Source organism: Balaenoptera physalus (genome assembly GCF_965194825.1).
Source record: "Balaenoptera physalus genome assembly, chromosome: 17".
NCBI classification, from domain to species: domain Eukaryota; kingdom Metazoa; phylum Chordata; class Mammalia; order Artiodactyla; family Balaenopteridae; genus Balaenoptera; species Balaenoptera physalus.
Window position 1 is genome coordinate 52856217 of NC_138895.1, and position 22004 is coordinate 52878220.

General features: G+C 34.9%; 1 protein-coding gene across 33 annotated transcripts in view; it reads left to right on the forward strand.

Annotated features, from left to right (window-relative positions):
• The window catches only part of RIMS2 (regulating synaptic membrane exocytosis 2), a 596173-nt gene that overhangs the window by 289757 nt on the left and 284412 nt on the right, over nucleotides 1–22004 (forward strand). For all 33 annotated transcript variants that reach the window (XM_082434237.1, XM_082434243.1, XM_082434242.1 and 30 more), the window contains one exon: nucleotides 2192–3117. In XM_082434237.1, the coding sequence (XP_082290363.1) occupies nucleotides 2192–3117 (926 nt within the window). The remainder of the gene's footprint in view (nucleotides 1–2191; nucleotides 3118–22004) is intronic.

The window sequence follows — 22004 nt, forward strand, 5'->3', positions numbered from 1 at the left end:
AACTTCTTATACGGGTCATCTCTTAATCATTCCTGTATTCCTAATCTATATTATAGTGTGTGGCATTTAGTTCTTACCTAATACATATTTGTTAAAATAATATTTGAGTTAATGTGTATAATCTATGTCTCTCGCTTTAAAGCACAGACTCTCAAAGATTAAATGGCTTTATAGGTTCAAGTAACTGGTTAATAGCAGAAGTAGGACTAAGAAACCCAGATCCCTTAACTTTAGTGTTCTTTTCATGATACATTGCTACCATACTAGAGTATTTTTTCTTTATTCATATGTATAAAAATAATGACAAAAAGTAAAATGAATTATGCATAATAGACACATAAATAGGATATTATGTAGGTTAATACTGTATAATTTATTTTGAGTGCTCTGTTTTGATTGTATATTTTAAACTGTAGGAATCTATGGTGTTATGTAACAATTGTAACCTAAAAGATTTGTAATTAAGTCCTAAATGTTTTATATGTAAATGTAAAGAAAAAAGCACATACACTTGCTTAATCATAAAACATTTAAGGGAACAGGCCAGCTCCTTCATTTACTGCAATACTTTCCCCTTTATGGCTCTAGGTTAGAGTCAACCCTAACAATGCACATGTGTGAGATTTGAAAGGTAGAAGAGTTAAAGAAACCATGATTGTCGAGCAGAGTTGTTGGCAGGCAGATAGGCAGATATGAAAGTCTTAGTGGCTCCTAGATGAAACTCCTTTTAATTGACCACCCTAATGCTGTAGGCAGCTGAGGTAATTGGTGGCAAATTCCTCAAGACTTTTGGAATTCACAGCAGTTTCCTAATGACCATTTTGAGAACCCTGTCTTTGGTTTTCCAGACTAAGAACAGCATTATCTTCTCTGACGTTCATTCCTTAGCAGGTTCAACAGTTGTGTAGTTTTGATTTCTATATTGAAACCCCGACTCCCTGGAAAACCTAGAGTGACTTTTGTTTCTGTTAACGAACCTTAACTGATGCATTGGCAGACTGCATTCCAGATATGGGGGAAAGGGACTAGGTGATACAAAAAAGGATTGAGAGGAGAATGATGATGCAGCTGGGTTGGGTCACTCCATGTGTATCCTTTCTCTGCTCTTTCTTTTGGAATCAAAAAAATATTGTCTAAGAAATTCTCAACTGAGCTATCTAATCTTGGTCATCTTTAACTTCAGCTGACCCCACTATTTCATGTGTCCTGGTAAAATCTCTGTAACAGTTATTCTAAACCTTTTCTGTCATCTTCAGGATTCCAGTTCCATTGCTTCTCATGGCTAGTGATTGCCATTATCTGAGTTTGTGCCAGAGAAGAGGACAGCGTGAATATTTTGTTGACAAAGAGTATGATGTGTGATTGCAAGTTCTACCAGGTTATACTGGTGTTAGAGGGGCAGGTTGAAAACTTAACAAACACTCTCTTCTTCTGAGTCTGTAAGGACATATTAGGAGTCAGCTATGAAGACAGAGAAGTGTCATGGAGCTGGCCTTAATTTAATGAAGATGGAATAAAAATAGCAGATCTTTGTGACTTTTTTAAATGAACAAATCATTACAGTTGGTATTTATTTAAATTGATTATCTCAAGTTAGAGCAGTAAAGGACTGGAGATATAATGATAAGATGAAGATTTAGATGAACCGATACTAGGAGTGGTCTAGGTAGATGTTGAATGAAAAATGATTTTTAAGAGCCAACCCTTAGTTTCAGTTGAAAGCATTCAACTCTTGAGCTGAATCAGTTTGGCTTCATCACGTTTTCAAGTGACTATGAAATCAAGGTGTCAGGAATAGAGAGAAAGGAAGGTGGAATTTTTCTAAGCTTCTGAATAACAATTGGGAGATAGTTTCAGTGTATTGAGCCAAGCAAAGAAATTAGAATAAAGGTTCTTTTGCTGCAGTAGAGTATGATGTTGATTATCTAATTTCAGGGCCAATGTATATTCCATATGGGCGTGCCAGGCATTTAAGAAGCATATTAAAAGTACCTTTTAAATTTCCTATTTGAACTGAATAAAATGAATATTAGTAAAACTTTTGTTATGGTGTGATTTTCAAATGAAATTTTTAAAAAAAAAGGAGCAAAAGAAGTATTTGAATTTATCCATCAACCTGCCAGTGAATTAGTAAAATGTGAAATGGCCTAAATTCTGCTCTTTTCCTTATTCTTTTTCTTTGGTTACTTAGGAAAAGAAGTCCATCAGTGTCCAGAGATCAGAATAGAAGATACGACCAAAGGGAAGAAAGAGAAGAATATTCACAGTATGCTACTTCGGACAGCGTGATGCCTAGATCTCCATCAGATTATGCTGATAGGAGGTCTCAACGTGAACCTCAGTTTTACGAAGAGTCTGATCATATAAATTATAGGGACTCCAACAGGAGAAGTCATAGACATTCCAAAGAATATATTGTAGATGATGAGGATGCGGAGGGCAGAGATGAATATGAAAGACAAAGGAGAGAGGAGGAATACCAGGCACGCTATCGAAGTGATCCGAATTTGGCCCGTTATCCAGTAAAGCCACAACCCTATGAAGAACAAATGCGTATCCATGCTGAAGTGTCACGAGCCAGGCATGAGAGAAGGCACAGTGATGTTTCTTTAGCAAATTCTGAACTGGAAGACTCCAGGATTTCTATGCTAAGGATGGAACGACCATCAAGGCAAAGATCTGTATCTGAACGTAGAGCTGCCATGGAAAATCAGCGATCTTATTCAATGGAAAGAACTCGAGAGGCTCAGGGACCAAGTTCTTATCCACAAAGGACCACAAACCATAGTCCTCCTACCCCCCGGAGGAGTCCAATACCCATTGATAGACCAGACATGAGACGTACTGACTCGCTAAGGAAACAACAGCACTTAGATCCTAGCTCTGCTGTAAGGAAAACAAAACGTGAAAAAATGGAAACAATGTTAAGGAACGATTCTCTCAGTTCTGACCAGTCAGAGTCAGTGAGACCTCCACCACCAAAGCCTCATAAATCAAAGAAAGGAGGTAAAATGCGCCAGGTTTCATTGAGCAGTTCAGAGGAGGAATTAGCTTCTACACCTGAATATACAAGTTGCGATGATGTTGAGATTGAAAGTGAGAGTGTAAGTGAAAAAGGTAAGCACTATATTCTAATCACACATTTTCCTGTAATTGATTAGATAAGGGTTTTCTTTTTAGGTTGTATTTCTGAGTAGACATTTAATTGTTAGACATTACTACTTTTAAGTTCTTTAATGATGCTGGTTATGTGAAGAAAATGTCAAGTTATAAAAAGTGAATATCTTTGGTAATTCATGTAGTAGAAAAGTCTATTGACATTTTTAAGAACTGGTTTTTGCTTTGTTTCTGAAAATGTTCTTGCATCACTTGATGGCATATTTAAAAATACCTATTAGCTATAGTTGTAAAAATAACATTTTTTGTGTGTTTCCTTTTAAAAGGAACAATATGTTTACTATAGGACATCTGAAAAATTGCTCGGTGTAAAGAATGAGATACAAGCTATCCACAATCCTTTCCCCCATATATAGCTATTGCTAACATTTTGTTGTATTTTCTTCCCTTTTTCCGATGCATGTGTATTTTACATATTTACAAAATTGGTATCATACTATATAATTTTGTATTCTGATTTTTTTCAGTTGATATCATACCATTAACTTTTCTCCAAGCCTTTAGATGTTCTTCAGAAATGTTTTAAATGGCTGCACTGATGTTCTATCATAAGGCTGTACCATAAACTATTCATCTATCTGGGGTCATTGCAGTTGTTTCCAGTGGCTGGTATAAATAATATTATAATGGCTATCTTTATACATAATTTTTTGCCTGTTTTCTGAGTATTTCACAAATACATATTTGTGCTTTGATTCTTTTAAGCTTTTAATTCAGATTACCAACCTGCTCTCCAGAAAGGTTATAACACTCCATTCTCCTGTCAGATGTGCTTGAGTTTTCAGTCTTGATACACCAAATTTTTGCCATTTGAATAGACCACAAAAAATAGTATCTGTCATTTTAATTTGAATTTGATTGTGAAGATGAATGTTTTGTATGTTTATTGGTGTTTGATATATTCTTCTATGAATTGTCTTGTTTGTTGCTTTTATTTCTTCTGCCCATGGTCCTATTGGGTATTAATTAGCTTTGCTCTTATTGGTTTATAAGATATTTTTGTATGGTTATAATTTAACCCACTTAACTGTCATCTGTTCCAAATGTATTTCCCATTTTGATGTTTAGCTGCTAATTTTCTTTGGTCATTTGGAAATACTGAATTTAGTATAGCTAAGTCTTTGCATATTTGGTGATTTTTTCCCATTCCTTTTATCCCTAGAAACTCTTTATTCATCCCCAAATCAGTTGAGTATTTAACTGTATACTTTCTCATGTTTTTATTATTTATTTTTTTAAACTTTAACTTTTTAATCTCTCTGTAATTTATCTTGGTAAATGCCACAATACACCTGATAGATATCTAAGCAGATTAAGAAGCTAAACTAACTCAAAGTTAATTTGTAAGTGCATAGCCAGAGGTAGATTTACAAATGGGAATAAAGGAGAGTTGTTTGTTTCTTGATAAATTGCAACATGTAAAATGTTTAAGATAGTAATTCCTTCTAGTTGCAAAAATATTTCCTTGTTAATTATGGATAAAACACTATGTTAAGCATTTGCCTAAAGAAAAAGGATTGTTTTTAATGGAAAACTTAGTATCCAAGAAACATATCTAGTATATATCAAGGGAAAAATCTTTCAGATTTCAGTTTGTGGGATATTTGAGAGGGTGTTTAGCTAGCTGGATGAAAAATTAAAAGCAGAGTTAAATTATAGACTAGTTGTTGAAGTTAGTTTGGTAAATAGGAAACGTTAACCTTTAACTTACGCTGAAGTCTCTGTTAAATTGAACTAGAATATAGTAGATGATGCCTAGATATTGCTATTTAGAATAGCTTTAAAATTTTAATGATGCAATTGGTTCAATGAATAGAAAAATACAAAGCTTTGTGAAGGACATATTGCTATTAATTGGTAAGAGGCATATTAGAGCAAATACCCTAATGGTGTTACAAATGTGTTACAAACCAATTTTATTTGACTTATAAAAGCATTGAAATAGCAGAAAAGTTGAATCTAAGTCTATTTCAATATTTTGAGAAGTATACAGTAGATTCATTCATTCATTCTTTATATCATTCAACTAAACTATATTAAATATCATTAATTATAGTACTAGAGTATGAAACATGAACTATGAAAGCATTTCCTATCACCCTAGAATTGCAGCTTTGTAGAACAGGAGAAAGAACTGTGCTGAAAATTTGACTGCATTTGTGCTAGCTGACTCATCCAAGAAAATTGTATGTAGGTTGGACTTTTGTTTTTGTTAGCTTGAACTTGGAGCTGTCTGTCTTCCTTTCTAGGATGTATCCATGAGAAGGGCTTTTTGAGGAATTACTTGGGATATGGGGAGATGTGTTTCAAAGCAAAAGGGCAGCTCAAATTATTGCCATCCTTAACCCCATTCTCCCTGGTACTGCTTATCTGCCTCTTTTTGTAGGGTTTAGGTTGGTAAAGATCTCTTTCAGGAGCAAATAAAGTCAGCCTGACACAATAAGCGTGGAATCCTAGAGTGCAAGAATGTTGTTAACTCTTTCAACAGAGGATCTAATGAAATATAAGTGAAGGTTTCATTTCATAGGGATCTAAGATGCTCCTGATACTTTTGTCCAAATCTTGAAATACATAATTACCTTAATTCATGGAATGGATTGTTGAATAAAATAGTAAGATCATGAAAACTGTGAACTGTAATGAATGATCAAGATGATAAGAAAAGTTAGACTGTATGTAAGATGAAGGACATCAAAAAAAGGAAACTAAAAGAGAATAAAAGGATGCTAAAATTCTAGGTTTAGAATAAATGAGTATGAATGGAATACATTTCAGTCTCTTCAAACCAAATGCATTTTAGATATGATTATATATGTAGAACCTAGAAAAATGGTACAGATGAACCAGTTTGCAGGGCAGAAATAGAGACACAGATGTAGAGAACAAACGTATGGACACCAAGGGGGGAAAGTGGCGGGGGCGGTGGTGGTGGTGGGATGAATTGGGAGATTGGGATTGACATGTATACACTGATGTGTATAAAATGGTTAACTAATAAGAAGCTGCTGTATAAAAAATAAGTAAAATAAAATTAAAAAGAATAGATATGATTATATCTTACACAATAGTACACATATTCAGAAGTGTGTATGTGTATGTGTGAATGTGCACACAATGTTCAAAGAGTCAGCAGTTCAATCGAGTTTAAATTTTTTTCTTACAGATGATTGTAAAAGCCACTTTATTTCAGCATATCCTATTCTATACATGTTGAGAATTTTTTAAAGAAAAAATTTATTTCCCATGGGACCATTGCCCTTTGCTTTGTTATTAAGGGTACCTAGGTTTTGATTAACCTAGAATTTGGGCCTCATATCCTATTCTTGAGATAGTAGAGGGGGCAAGTCTCCAAATTTTACTGAGGAAACAGGAAATATGTGTTTCTAATTTTAAACTTTATGTATTTTTTCAAAAAAATAATAAGTGACAATAAATTATATCTTTTTATTTATTTGATTCAGCAAATTTAAGGAGCCAGTTCCAGCCACTAAGCTAGGTACTTGGATCCTGTGGTATAAAAGACATATGCCTATTTTTGTTTTGCTTTAATCTGGGAAAGTTTTAAAATTTCACCTTTATTTTTGGAGAATAATTTCTTTGGATATAGAATTCTTGGTTGACAGAGTTTTTCCCTCTCTCTCAGTACTTTGCATATGTCATTGCAGTTTCTTCTGGTGATAAGAGGCTTACCTTCCGATGGGTCCCTGCTGTGTCTGCATAGTCTAATTGCCAGCTAGAGATTTGGACAGAAATTGTGCTCAAATATTCTCAGCTTTTAAGGCTTTCACCCTCTGCTAATCAATCTGTATATAGTGTTGGGGACACATTCGGAGTTCAGCCAGTTTTCAAGTCACTTGCTTGGATTTTACTTTCTACTGGAATATCTCAGGATCCACCCTGAACATGGTATAATTTCCTAGTCAGTATGATATGTGTGGAGAGTTTATCAAGTTTTTTTTCTGTGGGTCTCTCATTTCCAGGGCTTCCCTGTCAAATTCTGGCTGGTCTGCTATTCACTGTATGTGCGACTGCAATCTTAGGCTAGCTAAGCTGTTGGTTCTCTCTTTGTTTCCTATTGGGTTTGCTTCTTCTAGCAGACAGAGCCATGGGTTTTCACCCCACCCCAAATCAAGTAGCAAAGCTGCTGGTTTTCCCAACCAGCCTTGTGCTGCTGAAACTATTGATCCTTTATGTATGTATAACAGAAGGGGGCTGTGGGAGCAGCTCCAGGTAAGAAGGTAACCGACTTCTGTTGTTATTTTCTGAAACTCTAGCATTTTTCTCAATTTTTTAATGTGGCTTTGTTTGATTTCCACAGTCATGCAATTGTTGTTTTTGACAGTTTCATCCAGGCTTCTACTTGGTTTTTTGTAACGAGAACTAGTTGACACTTCAAGCCACTGAGCCAGAAGTTCTTCCTTTATCATGATTTTGCAAGTCTGGAACTCAGACAGGGTTCAGTTGCGTAATTTTCTTCTTCATAGAGTGTTATGTGGAATATAGTCAAAAATACTGTAATAATTTTGTATGGTGACAGATGGTAATGAGACTGTGTTGATCATTTTGTAATATATAAAAATATTGAATCACTATGTTGTACACCTGAAACTAATACAATATTGCAAGTCAATTATACTTCAATAAAATATAAAATGAAATAAAACAGGGATGTAATGTGTTAAATAAAAAATAAGGATGCAGGATGATTCATCCTTATTTTTTATTTAATCTTTACCAGTTGGGGAGGGTATTTTCAGAGGTTTCCAGTTGGCCCATTACGATAGTTTTTGTTTGTTTGTTTGTTTTTTTAGGCCGCACCACGCGGCATGTGGGATCTTAGTTCCCCAACCAGGGATCGAACCCGTGCTCCCTGCAGTGGAAGTGTGGAGTCCTAACCACTGGACCGTCAGGGAAGTCCCCATTATGATAGTACTTAATCCCACAGGCCAAGGAATATTAGTTCTTCCAAATGTCAAATCTGTCTGTTTGGGGACTGCTGTAATTACCACTGTTAGAACTTGACAAATTAGTAACAACACCTGTGAGGGAATAAGGGCAGAAAGACTTTGAAGAGGAAGTTAAATTGTGAACAGGTACCTCAACCAATCCCACAGGAGTTTGAAGCTGGTGTAGATCTTCAGAGATGACCTAACTGAGGCAGGGGCCAGGAGGGCTCCATATGGCTGCCCCCTGGGGAGGGAGCATAACTTCTTGGGTAAGGGACTCAGCTATGAGCACTGAGCATGCCACACTTGGGGCAGCTTGAGGAATGAGTGCAGTTCTGAGGGGTTCGTACGGGTGGTATACAACAACATCCACTAAGATTTTGTTCTGAGTATTGTCCCCTTGTGTTTACAAGAGGGATATAACAATTTTAAGCATCCTGTACTCAAATACCCTTCTGAAACTGAGAGAAACTTTTCTAGAAGCTTCCTCTTTATACTTCTTCATGTGTTTTTTGGGCCATAATTGTTACTCATGCCAGTTCCTAAATAATCGCTGGCAATGGAGTTAGAATTATCAAGATTGGCTTTGAGTTCACAGTTCTAAGGGGATAGGAGGTAATTGTTGGGTAGAGAACCAATTATGCCTGCCAAAAGTATTCATTGTAAGGGTTATAATAGTGCAAAACTGGAGAAAACTCAACTCTACAAAAATAATGTGCTGGAGCTGGTTGATACCAACTTGTGAGAACCAGTTGTGTGCATCTCTTCCCAATTCCACATTCAGTGACATACTGTTGGTAGTTCAAAATTGGCTTAAGTGAAAGTATTTGCACTATGGAAGTAGACAAATGTTACAAAGCAGGACCTGTTTTCTCCCTAGAAAACAGGTTGTTAAAAATTAGTTACCATATCACTAAAATCTATTTGAAGTTTTGATAATTATGGAGGCTATGGTAACAAGGAAAATTATCCAGGCTATAATGTAAACTTATTTTAGAAGCTGAATTAAAAGTTATGTCTGCTATGTTAAAATGAGATATGCATATAGAACTAGAAAGAAATAGGGATATATTAGAAGTTTGGGGGGCAACAGTTTGTAAAAAAAATTTTAAAGTAGAATTTCATTACTATGGCTATAATGTTTATGTAATAAAAATGAAAAAGGAAACTGTTAACTAAGTTGTCTTACTGTATTCCATCTTCAGTGATCATCCACCGTGCACTCTCAGAGTACATATCAAAAAATATTGTGAATATAATCTTATGCATTAGGTAGATCATGCTTAATGCCTAAAAAATGTGAAAAAAAACCTTTATTTACTTTATAACAACATTCATTTCCCCATAACATTTTCCTAACAACACCATCAGATTTTCTAGGGTGTTGACTTTTTTTATGCTTTATGCTTCATCTTTATATTTGCATTAAAATTCAAATAAAATTAAACTAGTCATTCATTTACTATCTCCTTTTGATATGCATGCCTTACCCAGATCACATAGCCTTCCAGAATCTTTACAAGCTGGAAATAAGCATTTAACGTGTAACAGTCCTTTCAAGAAATTTCTCAAGACTGACGTTTTAATGGAATCTAATAGGACAATTCATTACTTGAGAAAACTTTTGACAGGCTACTTAAGTGATTACTACATCCAATAGATGCAAAACATTTTTTTAAAATGTTGATATCAAAATATAGCAAGCAGTCTCCTAGTTGATTTATCTTTATTTTGTCATATGCAATGCTACTCTGCACAAAAGAGGGATTCCATTATAGTGTAAAATGGCCACCAGCACAAAATAAAAATTTCTAAAGGAAACTTTTCGTCTCCAAAATGTCAGTAACAATAATGAATTAAGATCTCTGATTTAAATATTCGTTTGCAAATATTATATAAAATAATAAATGCTTTTTAAGGTATGCTGTATAAAATTTTTCCCTTTTCTGCTTATTTATTAAAAACTGAAATGAATGCATATCAACAGTGTGGTGTTGATATTACCAAACTGCTATATTGGAATACATTTATTTGTAGTGAAAATGTGTACCATCTTTAAATAAGACAACTTTGATTTTGAATTACAGGCCAGGCAAGTATATTCAAATGTAGGTATCAATAGCATATTCTGACCATTGGTTAACTTCTATTGATTGAGAAGTTTGACATTCACTTTGACAGATTTATTTGAATGAAGTAGTAAACAAAAATAAACTAAATGCTGGCTAAATAGTCTGCATCTAATTTATTTTGAGACAACTGCAGTTGTTTCTGTGATCCAATTATGCTTAGCTATATTTGGAAAAATTACTTGTCATTGCACTTTGCTTCTTTTATTACCCTTTTGCTGAGCTGGTTCATATGCCCCCACCACATGCTCTGTCTCCCCCTCTGTTCTTCCTATTTTTCTCTGTATCTCTCTGCTTCCCACTGAGGCTTTCCTGTTCCCCATCTCTTTCTCTTTTGCTCCTCTGTTGTCTACCCCCACTTCATGCACTTAACACTTTTGTGTGGTGCCTTCAGTCAAGATTTGTTATATTTCAGGTAGGCTCATAAATTGTGTATCCTTTTCTTTTAATCCAGCCCACCTTTATAATATTAATCTATTTTGTTTAAATCACACATCGAGGAACAGATTCTATTAATTAAATACTTCTAATGCTAGAAAATTAGAAGGGCTAGTGTAGGTACTTTTTGTTTAATATTAAGCTACCTTGAGAACTACACAGAAAAGGAAAATATGTTGTACAACCAAATGCCCATTCCCCTTCACCCCCTCCCCTGCAGATTCCCTTTTGATAGACTTTATATGAAATTAAGATTGTATTTAAGTGTGAATTTCCCCATGATGCAAGACTTTTAATATCAGCTTGATTACCTCACACAATTTTAATTATATTAAGTAACTAGTATTAGAAGTACATAATGCCACCATTCTATGTTTGAATTTACATTTTATTTATTAATAATAGCCTTGACTGCGTTAGGTGTTGGAAAGCTTTTAAATTTGTTCAGAAAAAAACTATAACTATTTAGTTTTATGAATTATAACTGATAGAACCCATTAAAACTCATTGTCTTATTATGAAAAGATATTCATTTAGGAAAGCATGCTTAACATTTGCTAATATTTTTTCCTGTTTTTATTCTATTTTGTAGTGGTTTCCAGTAGTTAAAAATTGTATAAACATGATTTTTAAAATATTTGTAAGAGTGAAGACCCAAATCAAATGATTGATATTCAAATTGTAAATGCCAAGTAAAGATTAGCAGAAGAGAAACGAAAATTAGAATTAATGCAAAAGTCATTAAAGAGAAATAACTGATAGGTTTCAGATATGATGAGTTTGATAAGAATCTAGTTTAACTGATAAAACATATGGTGATGTGAAAGAAAGCATATTTCTGCTTAAACTTCCATAAAATACAGATAATAATACCGATATTTTCTCAAACCTCACTCTCAAATTCTGTTTAATACAGTTTAATTCAGTAGGAAAAAAATGTATTCCATGCCTATTGTGTGCCTGATGCTGTGCTAAGTGTTATGTGTAAGATGAGTACAGCGTGATCTCTGCTTGAGAGAGAAGCATGTAAGCAAACAAGAGGAATACAATATGTTAGATATGAAATAATTTAATACGAGACATCGATGTAATTTAGAGAAGGTACCGATAATTCTGCCTTGACTTATGAGGAAGGACTTGACAGAGGAGTTGCTATGTGCATTGGGTTTTGAAGGTTGAATAGAATTTTCCAGGAGAACAAAGCAGGTATCGGATGGGGATAGGTGGTCATTCTACACATTGGAGTATAACCATTATGTCAGTAAGAACAATTTTTATGGAGTACTGACTATTTGCCAGGCACTGCTTGACATTGGAGTGGGGCAAAGATGAAGAAAGACATTTCCTTTCCTTAAGAAATTAATAAGCCTTTGAGGAGCTAATGTGGTTGATAGGTTTATTAATTATCCTTTTTTAGAGAGAAGCAATGTGGTATATTAGAGCAATGGGTTGAAAATACACACACCAGGTTCTTTTCAAGGCTTTGCCAGTGATCCCATTGTAATCTTAGGAAGGTAATTTAACTTTCTGGTCTTTAATTTCCACTCAAAAATAAAGAAAATAGACTCAGTGTGTTAAAAACTATGCCAAATAGAGCACCAGATTTCTTTTTCTTTTTTTTGAATTTTATTTTATTTCTTTTTATACAGCAGTTTCTTATTAGTTATCTTTTATACATACTAGTGTATATATGTCAATCCCAATCTCCCAATTCATCCCACCACCACTACCACCACCCGCCCCCAGCTTTCCCCCCTTGGTGTCCATACATTTGTTCTCTACATCTGTGTCTCTATTTCTGCCCTGCAAACTGGTTCATCTGTACCACTTTTCTAGGTTCCACATATATGTGTTAATATACGATATTTGTTTTTCTCTTTCTGACTTACTTCACTGTGTATGACAGTCTCTAGATCCATCCACCTCACTACAAATAACTCAATTTTGTTCTCTTTTATGGCTGAGTAATATTCCATTGTATATATGTACCACATCTTCTTTATCCATTCATCTGTCGATGGGCATTTAGGTTGCTTCCATGACCTGGCTATTGTAAATAGTGCTGCCATGAACATTGGGGTGTATGTGTCTTTTTGAATTATGGTTTTCTCTGGGTATATGCCCAGTAGTGGGATTGCTGGGTCATATGGTAATTCTATTTTTAGTTTTTTAAGGAACCTCCATACTGTTCTCCATACTGGCTGTATCAATTTACATTCTCACTAACAGTGCAAGAGGGTTCCCTTTTCTCCACACCCTCTCCAGCATTTGTTGTTTGTAGATTTTCTGATGATGCCCATTCTAACTGGGGTGAGGTGATACCTCATTGTAGTTTTGATTTGCATTTCTCTAATAATTAGTGATGTTGAGCAGCTTTTCATGTGCTTCTTGGCCACCTGTATGTCTTCTTTGGAGAAATGTCCATTTAAGTCTTCTGCCCATTTTTTGATTGGGTTGTTTATTTAATATTGAGCTGCATGAGCTGTTTATATATTTTGGAGATTAATCCTTTGTCTGTTGATTGGTTTGCAAATATTTTCTCCCATCCTGAGGGTTGTCTTTTCGTCTTGTTTGTAGTTTCCTTTGCTGTGCAAAGCTTTTAAGTTTCATTAGGCCCCATTTGTTTATTTTTGTTTTTATTTCTATTCCTCTAGGAGGTGGATCAAAAAAATCTTGCTGTGATTTATGTGAAAAAGTGTTCTTCCTATGTTTTCCTCTAAGAGTTTTATAGTGTCCGGTCTTACATTTTCGTCTCTAATCCATTTTGAGTTTATTTTTGTGTAGGGTGTTAGGGAGTGTTCTAATTTCATTCTTTTACATGTAGCTGTCCAGTTTTCCCAGCACCACTTATTGCAGAGACTGTCTTTTCTCCATTGTATATCCTTGCCTCCTTCGTCATAGATTAGTTTTGACCATAGGTGCGTGGGTTTATCTCTGGGCTTTCTATCCTGTTCCATTGTTCTATATTTCTGTTTTTGTGCCAGTACCATATTGTCTTGATTACCGTAGCTTTGTAGTATAGTCTGAAGTCAGGGAGACTGATTCCTCCAGCTCTGTTTTTTCCCCTCAAGACTGCTTTGGCTATTCAGGGTCTTCTGTGTCTCCATACAAATTTTAAGATTTTTTGTTCTAGTTCTGTAAAAAATGCCACTGGTAATTTGATAGGGATTACATTGAATCTGTAGATTGCTTTGGGTAGTATAGACATTTTCACAATATTGATTCTTCCAATCCAACAACATGGTATATCTCTCCATCTGTTTGTATCATCTTTAATTTCTTTCATCAGTGTCTTATAGTTTTCTGAGTACAGGTCTTTTACCTCCTTAGGTATGTTTATTCCTAGGTACTTTATTCTTTTTGTTGCAATGGTAAATGAGATTATTTCCTTAATTTCTCTTTCTGATCTTTCGTTGTTAGTGTATAGGAATGCAAGAATTTCTGTGCATTAATTTTGTATCCTGCAACTTTACCAAATTCATTGATTAGCTCTAGTAGTTTTCTGGTGGCATCTTTAGGATTCTCCATGTATAGTATCATGTCATCTGCAAACAGTGACAGTTTAACTTATTCTTTTCCAATTTATATTCCTTTTATTTCTTTTTCTTCTCTGATTGCTGTGGCTAGGACTTCCAAAACCATGTTGAATAATAATGGCGAGAGTGGACATCCTCATCTTGTTCCTGATCTTAGAGGAAATGCTTTCAGTTTTTCACCATTGAGAATGATGTTTACTGTGGGTTTGTTGTATATGGCCTTTATTATGTTGAGGTAGGTTCCCTCTATGCCCACTTTCTGGAGAGTTTTTATCATAAATGGGTGTTGAATTTTGTCAAAAGCTTTTTCTGAATCTATTGAGATGATCATTTGGTTTTTATTCTTCAATTTGTTAATATGGTGCTTCACATTGATTGATTTACGTATATTGAAGAATCCTTGCATCCGTGGGATAAGTCCCACTTGATCATGGTGTGTGATCCTTTTAATGTGTTGTTGGATTCTGTTTGCTAGTATTTTGTTAGGGATTTTTGCATCTATATTCATTGTAAATTGGTCTGTAATTTACAATGGACACCGCAGAAATACAAAGCATCTTAAGAGACTACTATAAGCAACTCTTTGCCAATAAAATGGACAACCTGGAAGAAATGGACAAATTCTTAGAAAGGTATAACCTTCCAAGACTGAACCAGGAAGAAATAGAAAATATGAATAAACCAATCACAAGTAATGAAATTGAAATTGTGATTAAAAATCTTCCAACAAACAAAAGTCCAGGACCAGATGGTTTCACAGGTGCATTGTATCAAACATTTAGAGAAGAGCTAACACCCATCCTTCTCAAACTCTTCCAAACAATTGCAGAGGAAGGAACACTCCCAAACTCATTCTATGAGACCACCATCACCCTGATACCAAAACCAGAGCACCAGATTTCTGTGGTAATGTTTCAGGAACTGCTGAAGAACGTCAGAGAGCATGGGTGACTATCTGGGATCTTCCACTTTGTTTCAACCGAATTTTGCTCTTAATCACTTTTATATTAGGGAGTTCTGTTAGGAAAGAGACTCCACTGCATAAAGAAGTGTGAAAATGGGGACTTGATATTTTAGTTCATCAACTAATTTATTCAATTAATTTTTGTGTTCCAGGCACTTCCATGTGTGCCAGAGGCAACAGCAGTTAAAGAAACAAACAAAAAACAGGCAAATTTCCTGAGGTCAAAGAAGTAGTAAGACGCCAGATCATGTAGGGCTTTGTAAGTCATTGCAAGAACTTTGACTTTCATTCTAAGTGAGATGAGAAGCCAGATGACTTCATCTGATTTACCTTTTGAAGAGTACTCTTGATGCTGTGTTGAAAACAGATTTGAGAAGGGCAGAGATGAATTCAGGGAGACCAGTTAGGTGGCTAATCCAATACCTAATGAGAGATGATGGTTGTTTGTACCAACTTGGTAGTAGTGGAAGTGAAGAGAGGTAGTCAGATTTTGGATATATTTTGGAAGTACAGGCAGCAGAATTTTCTGATGGTTTAGAGATGGGTGTGACAGTAGGAGAGGAGTAAGTTAAGGATTACTGCAAAGATTTTTGCCTAAGCAAATTGAAGCAAAGAGTCGCCATTAATTAACATAAGGAAATTGTGGCAGACACAGATTTTTGCGAGAGCGCAGGGAGGATCAGCCGTTCAGTTTCGTACATATTGTTCGATTTTCCTATTAGATATCTAGTGGAGGTGGTAAGTAACCTAGCAGATATACTAATCTGGAGCTCACTGGCATGGTTAGGTTTGGATACATACATTTGGAAGTCATCAATATATGTATGATATTTAAAGCCAGGCAGCTGGAAGAGACTACTAGGGGAGTATGTTTCTAGGAAAAAGAAGAGATTAACCCGGGGAATACTCCCACAATTAGAAGAGGATGAGAAAAAGCCAGCCAAAGAAATTGAGACTAACTGGCCAGTGAAGTAGGGGGAAAACCAGGAGGAAAGTGATATCCCAGAATCCAACTAAAGAAAGGATTTCAAGGGGAGATCAGCTCGGTGCTTTGTGACCACTTAGAGGGGTGGGATAGAGAGGGTGAGAGGGAGACGCAAGAGGGAGGGGATATGGGGATATATGTATACATATAGCTGATTCACTTTGTTATACAGCAGGAACTAACACACCATTGTAAGGCAATTATACTCCAATAAAGATTAAAAAAAATAAAAGAAGTATTGAGTGTGTCAGTTGTTGCTTAGGAGTCAAATTCGATGAGGATTGATTGATCATTAACCACTAGATTTAGCAATGCAGGAACAGATTGCTGGTGTTGGTGACCTTGACAGGAGCACTTTTAGTGTAGTGGTGGAGCTGGAAGTCTGAAGTGGGCTCAAGAAAAAAAGGAAAGGAAGGAATCGGAAATAGTAGAGACAGCTCTTTTGGGGAGTTTTGCTGTAGAGAGGAACAAGAACAATAAAGGAATTGGTGGCTAGAGAGTGGGATTTTTAAAAGATAGGAGATAAGACAGCATTGTCTGTATTCTCATAGCAGTGATAGCAAGGGGAAATTTGTTGATGCTGGAGAGAGAGAACACAATCGTTTGAACCTTATCCTTAAGTAATGAAAGATGATAGGATTTAGTGCATTAGTAGGTGGGGTGACTTGCTAAAGGGACAGAAGCAGTGTGTTTATAATAATAGGAAGGAAGGCAGAAATGAAAATGGATGCATGTTGGTTGATAAATATGGTTGGTTCTAAACCGTATTTAGTGTGGAATGTCTCGTCTAATTTTTTTCTTTTTTTCTGGAAATGGAAAAGGTAGCAGGACCATTATCTGAGAATCAGGATCAGGGGAGGAGGTTAAAGTTCTATGGATAGAAAAAATGTGAAATTCTTTTCTAGGAGAATGGAGATGATAATGAATTAAGGAAATGTAGTACAATTACCTGGAAGCAATAAGAGCTTACCTGGAATTAGTGTTTACAAGTTTTCATGGTGACTAGTTAGTGTGGTTTTGTGTTTTTCTCTAGATATGTGTATTTCTTACACATGGATTCACAGCTCCCAAGGTATGTGTCCCGAGAGAGAGACTCAGGAATAAACCATGCTGTCCTTTTAAACCTAGCCTCAGAAGACAGAAGTGTTACTTCTACCACATTCTGTTGGTCCTAGATCCTCCTAGGTTCAAGGGGAGGGAATATAGACATTGTCCTCTCAGTAGAGGAATGTCATTGTCACATTTTAAGAAGAACATGTGGAATGGGGTGTGTAATGGTGTAGCCACCTTTGGAAAATACAATCCACTCAAGTGTTTATCCCAATTCCTGGCACAGAGTAAGTACTCAATAAGTGTCATTATTATTATTAAATAAAACCTGAAATGAGGCCTCAATTCTGGATAAGTACCTTAGGGTGGCAGTGATACCATAGCAGGTTATCATGTATAGTTATTCAATCAGTCTTTTATTCACTAATCACACTGTATTAGAAGGGAAAGGATCTTTGCAAAATGGTTCGCTTTGTAAAATGATTGGCTTCAGGTCATAATCCAGTTCACGGCCTGGATTTTGATTCTTGTCTTCTGATTCATAATTCTCTTTGAGTAGCTCCCAGGATTAAGTATAGTATTTCATCAAATCTACACATTTCCCCCACAGTTTTATCATCTCTGAAATTAGGACAGAATTGGCAGCATTTTATTTTTTTCCCTTGGTAATACATAAAGCAATCAATGTTGTCTTACATCTGATGAAATTAGTTATGTGAATTGATAATAAAGATCAACTATTCCCAAACATTTTTTACAATATGAAACATAATTCATACTCAGGCCTTAATGCTTTCCTACTGATGGGCAATTTCTAATTTCTTTTGGTAGTTTTACTCCTTTCCTTTCCCTCTCACTTAAGACATTAACTGGGATTTACATTAATATAGATGCAAAGTTGAAATTATTCTAATTTAAAATTTACTCTTTTAAAAATTGGTTTGTAAACTATGTCACTTTATCAGTAGTAACATTACTTGTGACACACTTTACAACTGTGTTACAACATAGTGGTTGAGAACTACTGATCCATATCATGAAACAATATCCAATTACAGGTCTAGGAAAAGGTTACTTGTTAATCTACTACCTGCCATTTCCCAAACATATTATATATATTTATATTGGCAGCAGTAGTTTGATATATTCTCTTTTCTCTGCCAGGATTGTCCAGTTGTTTTCCTCTAAGAAAGTAAAATCCGCCAATAAGTAAAATCTTACTGCATCTCTCAAGGTACAGTTTAAATATCACCTCTATAGTGAAGCATTTCTTAAGTTTTAAAAAATTTCTCCCCTTTCTGAAAAATCAACATTTTTCATGAAATGCCATAGTTTTTTCATACTAAGAAGCAAATTTTTTTCACATTATAACATTTTGAAAACATAAATTCTTTTTGACATCAAATGCTTGGCATCGTTTAATGGTAGCATTTTTTCCTTTCTAGTGATATATAAAATAATTGTGCATATTTTAATTGATAGCAACTTAGCTGTAATGAAATAGGATAGCATGGATATATATTAAGATATGTTACACTAAGCTGTGCTGTCGTATATTTTACCTGTCTGTCTACCTTTCTTGAATGTAAGTTTCTTGAGGTCCTATTTACACCCACAGATCCTAAACAGTTTCATACTGTGTAATCATTAAAATGAATTCTGATGTGTGTAATCTATACAATCATTTAATCAGTCACTTGTTATTAAAGAAGAATACACTGGTAATACCAAAGGAGCAAGATGTTTAAAGATAAGCTAATTATGGAGAATAATTTACCTTCCTATTTCAAATATTACATTTTAGCTAACCTTGGTTTTGTTTTGGAACTTGAGAGTTGGTTGAAGCGTATCTGGCCCTTTAGATCTACTGACTTTTATGGTTTGGTCCCTGTCTTTAAAATCTGCTGCTTTCAGAGCTGGCAATGCATTAGGAGCACATTACCACAAACTTAGTGGCTTAAAACAACACATGTTTACCACCTTACAATTTCTGTTGTTCAGGAGTCTCAGCATGGCTTCACTGAGTATTCTGCTTAGGATCTCAAGCTACAATCAGGTTGTTGCCTGGGCTGTGTTTCTGGAGGCTTGATGGGGGAAGAATCTAATTTCAGGTTCAATCAGATTGTTGGCAGAATTCATATCTTTGTGATTGGATGCAACTTGAACTTCTAGATGGTGCCCATCGTTCCTAAAGACTGCCTGCTGTTCCTTGCCACGTGGGCTGCTTACTTCATCAAGCAAGCAAAGGAGGCTTAGAGCAAGTTGACTAGCTAGGGTGGATATTTTAACAATATCATGAGAGTGACATTCCATCACTATGCCATTCCACCACCTTGATTAGGAGCAAGTCACAGATCCTTTACAAAGGCATGAACACTATGAGGTGGGGATTATGGGCACCATTTTAGACTCAGTTCTCCACACTCACCCCAATAGTTGTCTCTGAAGCAACTCCATGGAACATAGTTTGAAAACCATTGCCTTTGATAATATTCCCAATATATAACTTTTTTTTCTTTTTTTAACTTGGGCTATTAGTCTCCCTTAATACTGAATATTTCCCTTGAAGGTCTTAAGCCTTATGATCAGTTTTAATGGCTTTCTTAGGAAAAATGACCCTCCAGGAAGGTTTCAACGTTATGTATCAAAATATAGTTCCTGGAACACTTGTCCTACGGGAAAGGTTAGTGTTCCAAATAAGTTTGTGGAAACTGTAGGTTACATAATTCTTGTAAAGAAGCATATTGTCATTACTATAGGAAAAATTCTGCACTCAAGAAATCTATTTAATTACATTTAATCCAGAGTTTTCTAAGCTTATTTGACTAGAGGACCTTTATATCACTCAAGCCTATTAACATTTTGCAGAAGTAGTGTTTCCTGTTGGAAAATGCCAACTCAAATAGCCTGACAAGCTGAGGAAGAAAGTAAAATACCAAGAAGAAAAATGAGAGGAATAATAAAAGGGCCATAGATAAATTTCCCCTATCTATTTAGAATGAAAGTTATGATTATGTTACTTTAATAATGATGAAGATGGTCATGACACCATCAACATTGGTATGACTCTATAATTTGCCAAACACTTTCATGACCATTATCTTACTTAAGCCTCTCAACAATCTGTGAAATATCACGATTAATCTCTTTTTATACAAATGAGTAAATGAGGCCTAATGTATTACGTGATTTGCCCAAGTCATAAAGTTAGTAAGGAGTGGAGCCAATACTTTAACATAGGTTTTGTGGCTTCAGCTATAAAACTCTTTCTGTTGCAACATGCTGTGACTTTATAAACATGATTAAGTTAAAAATAAAGATGTTGAAGAATACGTTTGTATAGTATGTGATTTAATTGAAAACATTTATTAACCTAAACAAATGAAAAACTGTGACATAAAACAGTTTATAAACTCTTGCATTTATTTAATGACTGTAGGGAAAATGTTATAAATAGAATATCTGAACTTTTTATCCTCTGTGCATCAAACACAACATGACACAGACACACGTACTATTGGGTTAGTTTATATTTTGCAGTAGAGATAAGTGAAGGAGAAAATCTTAGCCTAAGATGTGAATCTTTTGATTATTTTTAACCAGGTTTTATATTTAAATGTGTTTAATTCAAACTAATAGAATCACTGAATATCAGAGTTCAGTAGGATTTAGTGCTCTTTTAATGTAACTTTATTACACTGATTCTTCTCTATACCATGCTAACAAGTGGTACTCCAGCTTTTCTTTGAACACTTCCAGTGATGGGATTATCAATACCTATGAAAGCAGCAACACATTATTTTTAACTTTTAATTTCAAAATAATTATAAATTTGCAGGAAATTGCAAAGATAGTACATAGAGATCCCATGTGCCCTTTACCTAGTTTCCCCCAATGGTTACATCTTGTTTAACTATAGAACAATATCAAAACCAGGAAATTGACATTGGAACAATGCGTTTGTATAGGTTTGTGACATCACATATATGGATTCATGTAAGTACCACTGTTACAAAGATACAGAGCTACTCTACCATCACAGAGATCTTCCTTATGCTGTCACTTTATATTTAGTAACACCTTCCTCCCTCCCCACCCTATCCCTAACCTCTGCTAACCACTAATTTATTCTCCATTTCTATAATTTTATCATTTATACTATATAAATGAAATCATATAGTATGGTATGTGATATTTTGTTATTTTCTTTTTCATTCAGCATGTTACCCCTGAGGTGCATCTATGTTGTATGTATCAATAGTTTTTTCCTTTTTATTAGTATTATTCCATGGTATGGATATAACACAGTTTGTTTAGCCATTTGCCTATTAAAGGACATTTTGTTTGTTTCCACTTTTTGGCTGTTACAAATAAAGATATTCATTTTTGTGAAATTTCTCGTCACATAAAGCATTTTGACTTTTGCCTTAAGTACGATCTTAACTAGGTTTTTGGTTGATGTCCTTTATTTATTTGAGCAAGTTCTCCTCATTCCTTGCTTTCTGTGAGTTTTTTTTTTTTTAAGCATGAATTTTTTCTGCATCAATGAATAGGATCATGATATTTTTTCTTTTGTAACTTGTGAATGTGATAGCTTACATTGATTTTTAATATTCAACCAGCCTTGCATTCTAGCAATAAACACCATTTGGTCAGAGTGTATAATTCTTTTTATATATTGCTGAATTATATTTGCTAATATTCTGTTAAGGATTTATGTGTCTGTATTTATGAGGGAATTGGTCTGCATTTTTCTTGTTTGCCATTTTCTTTTTTGTT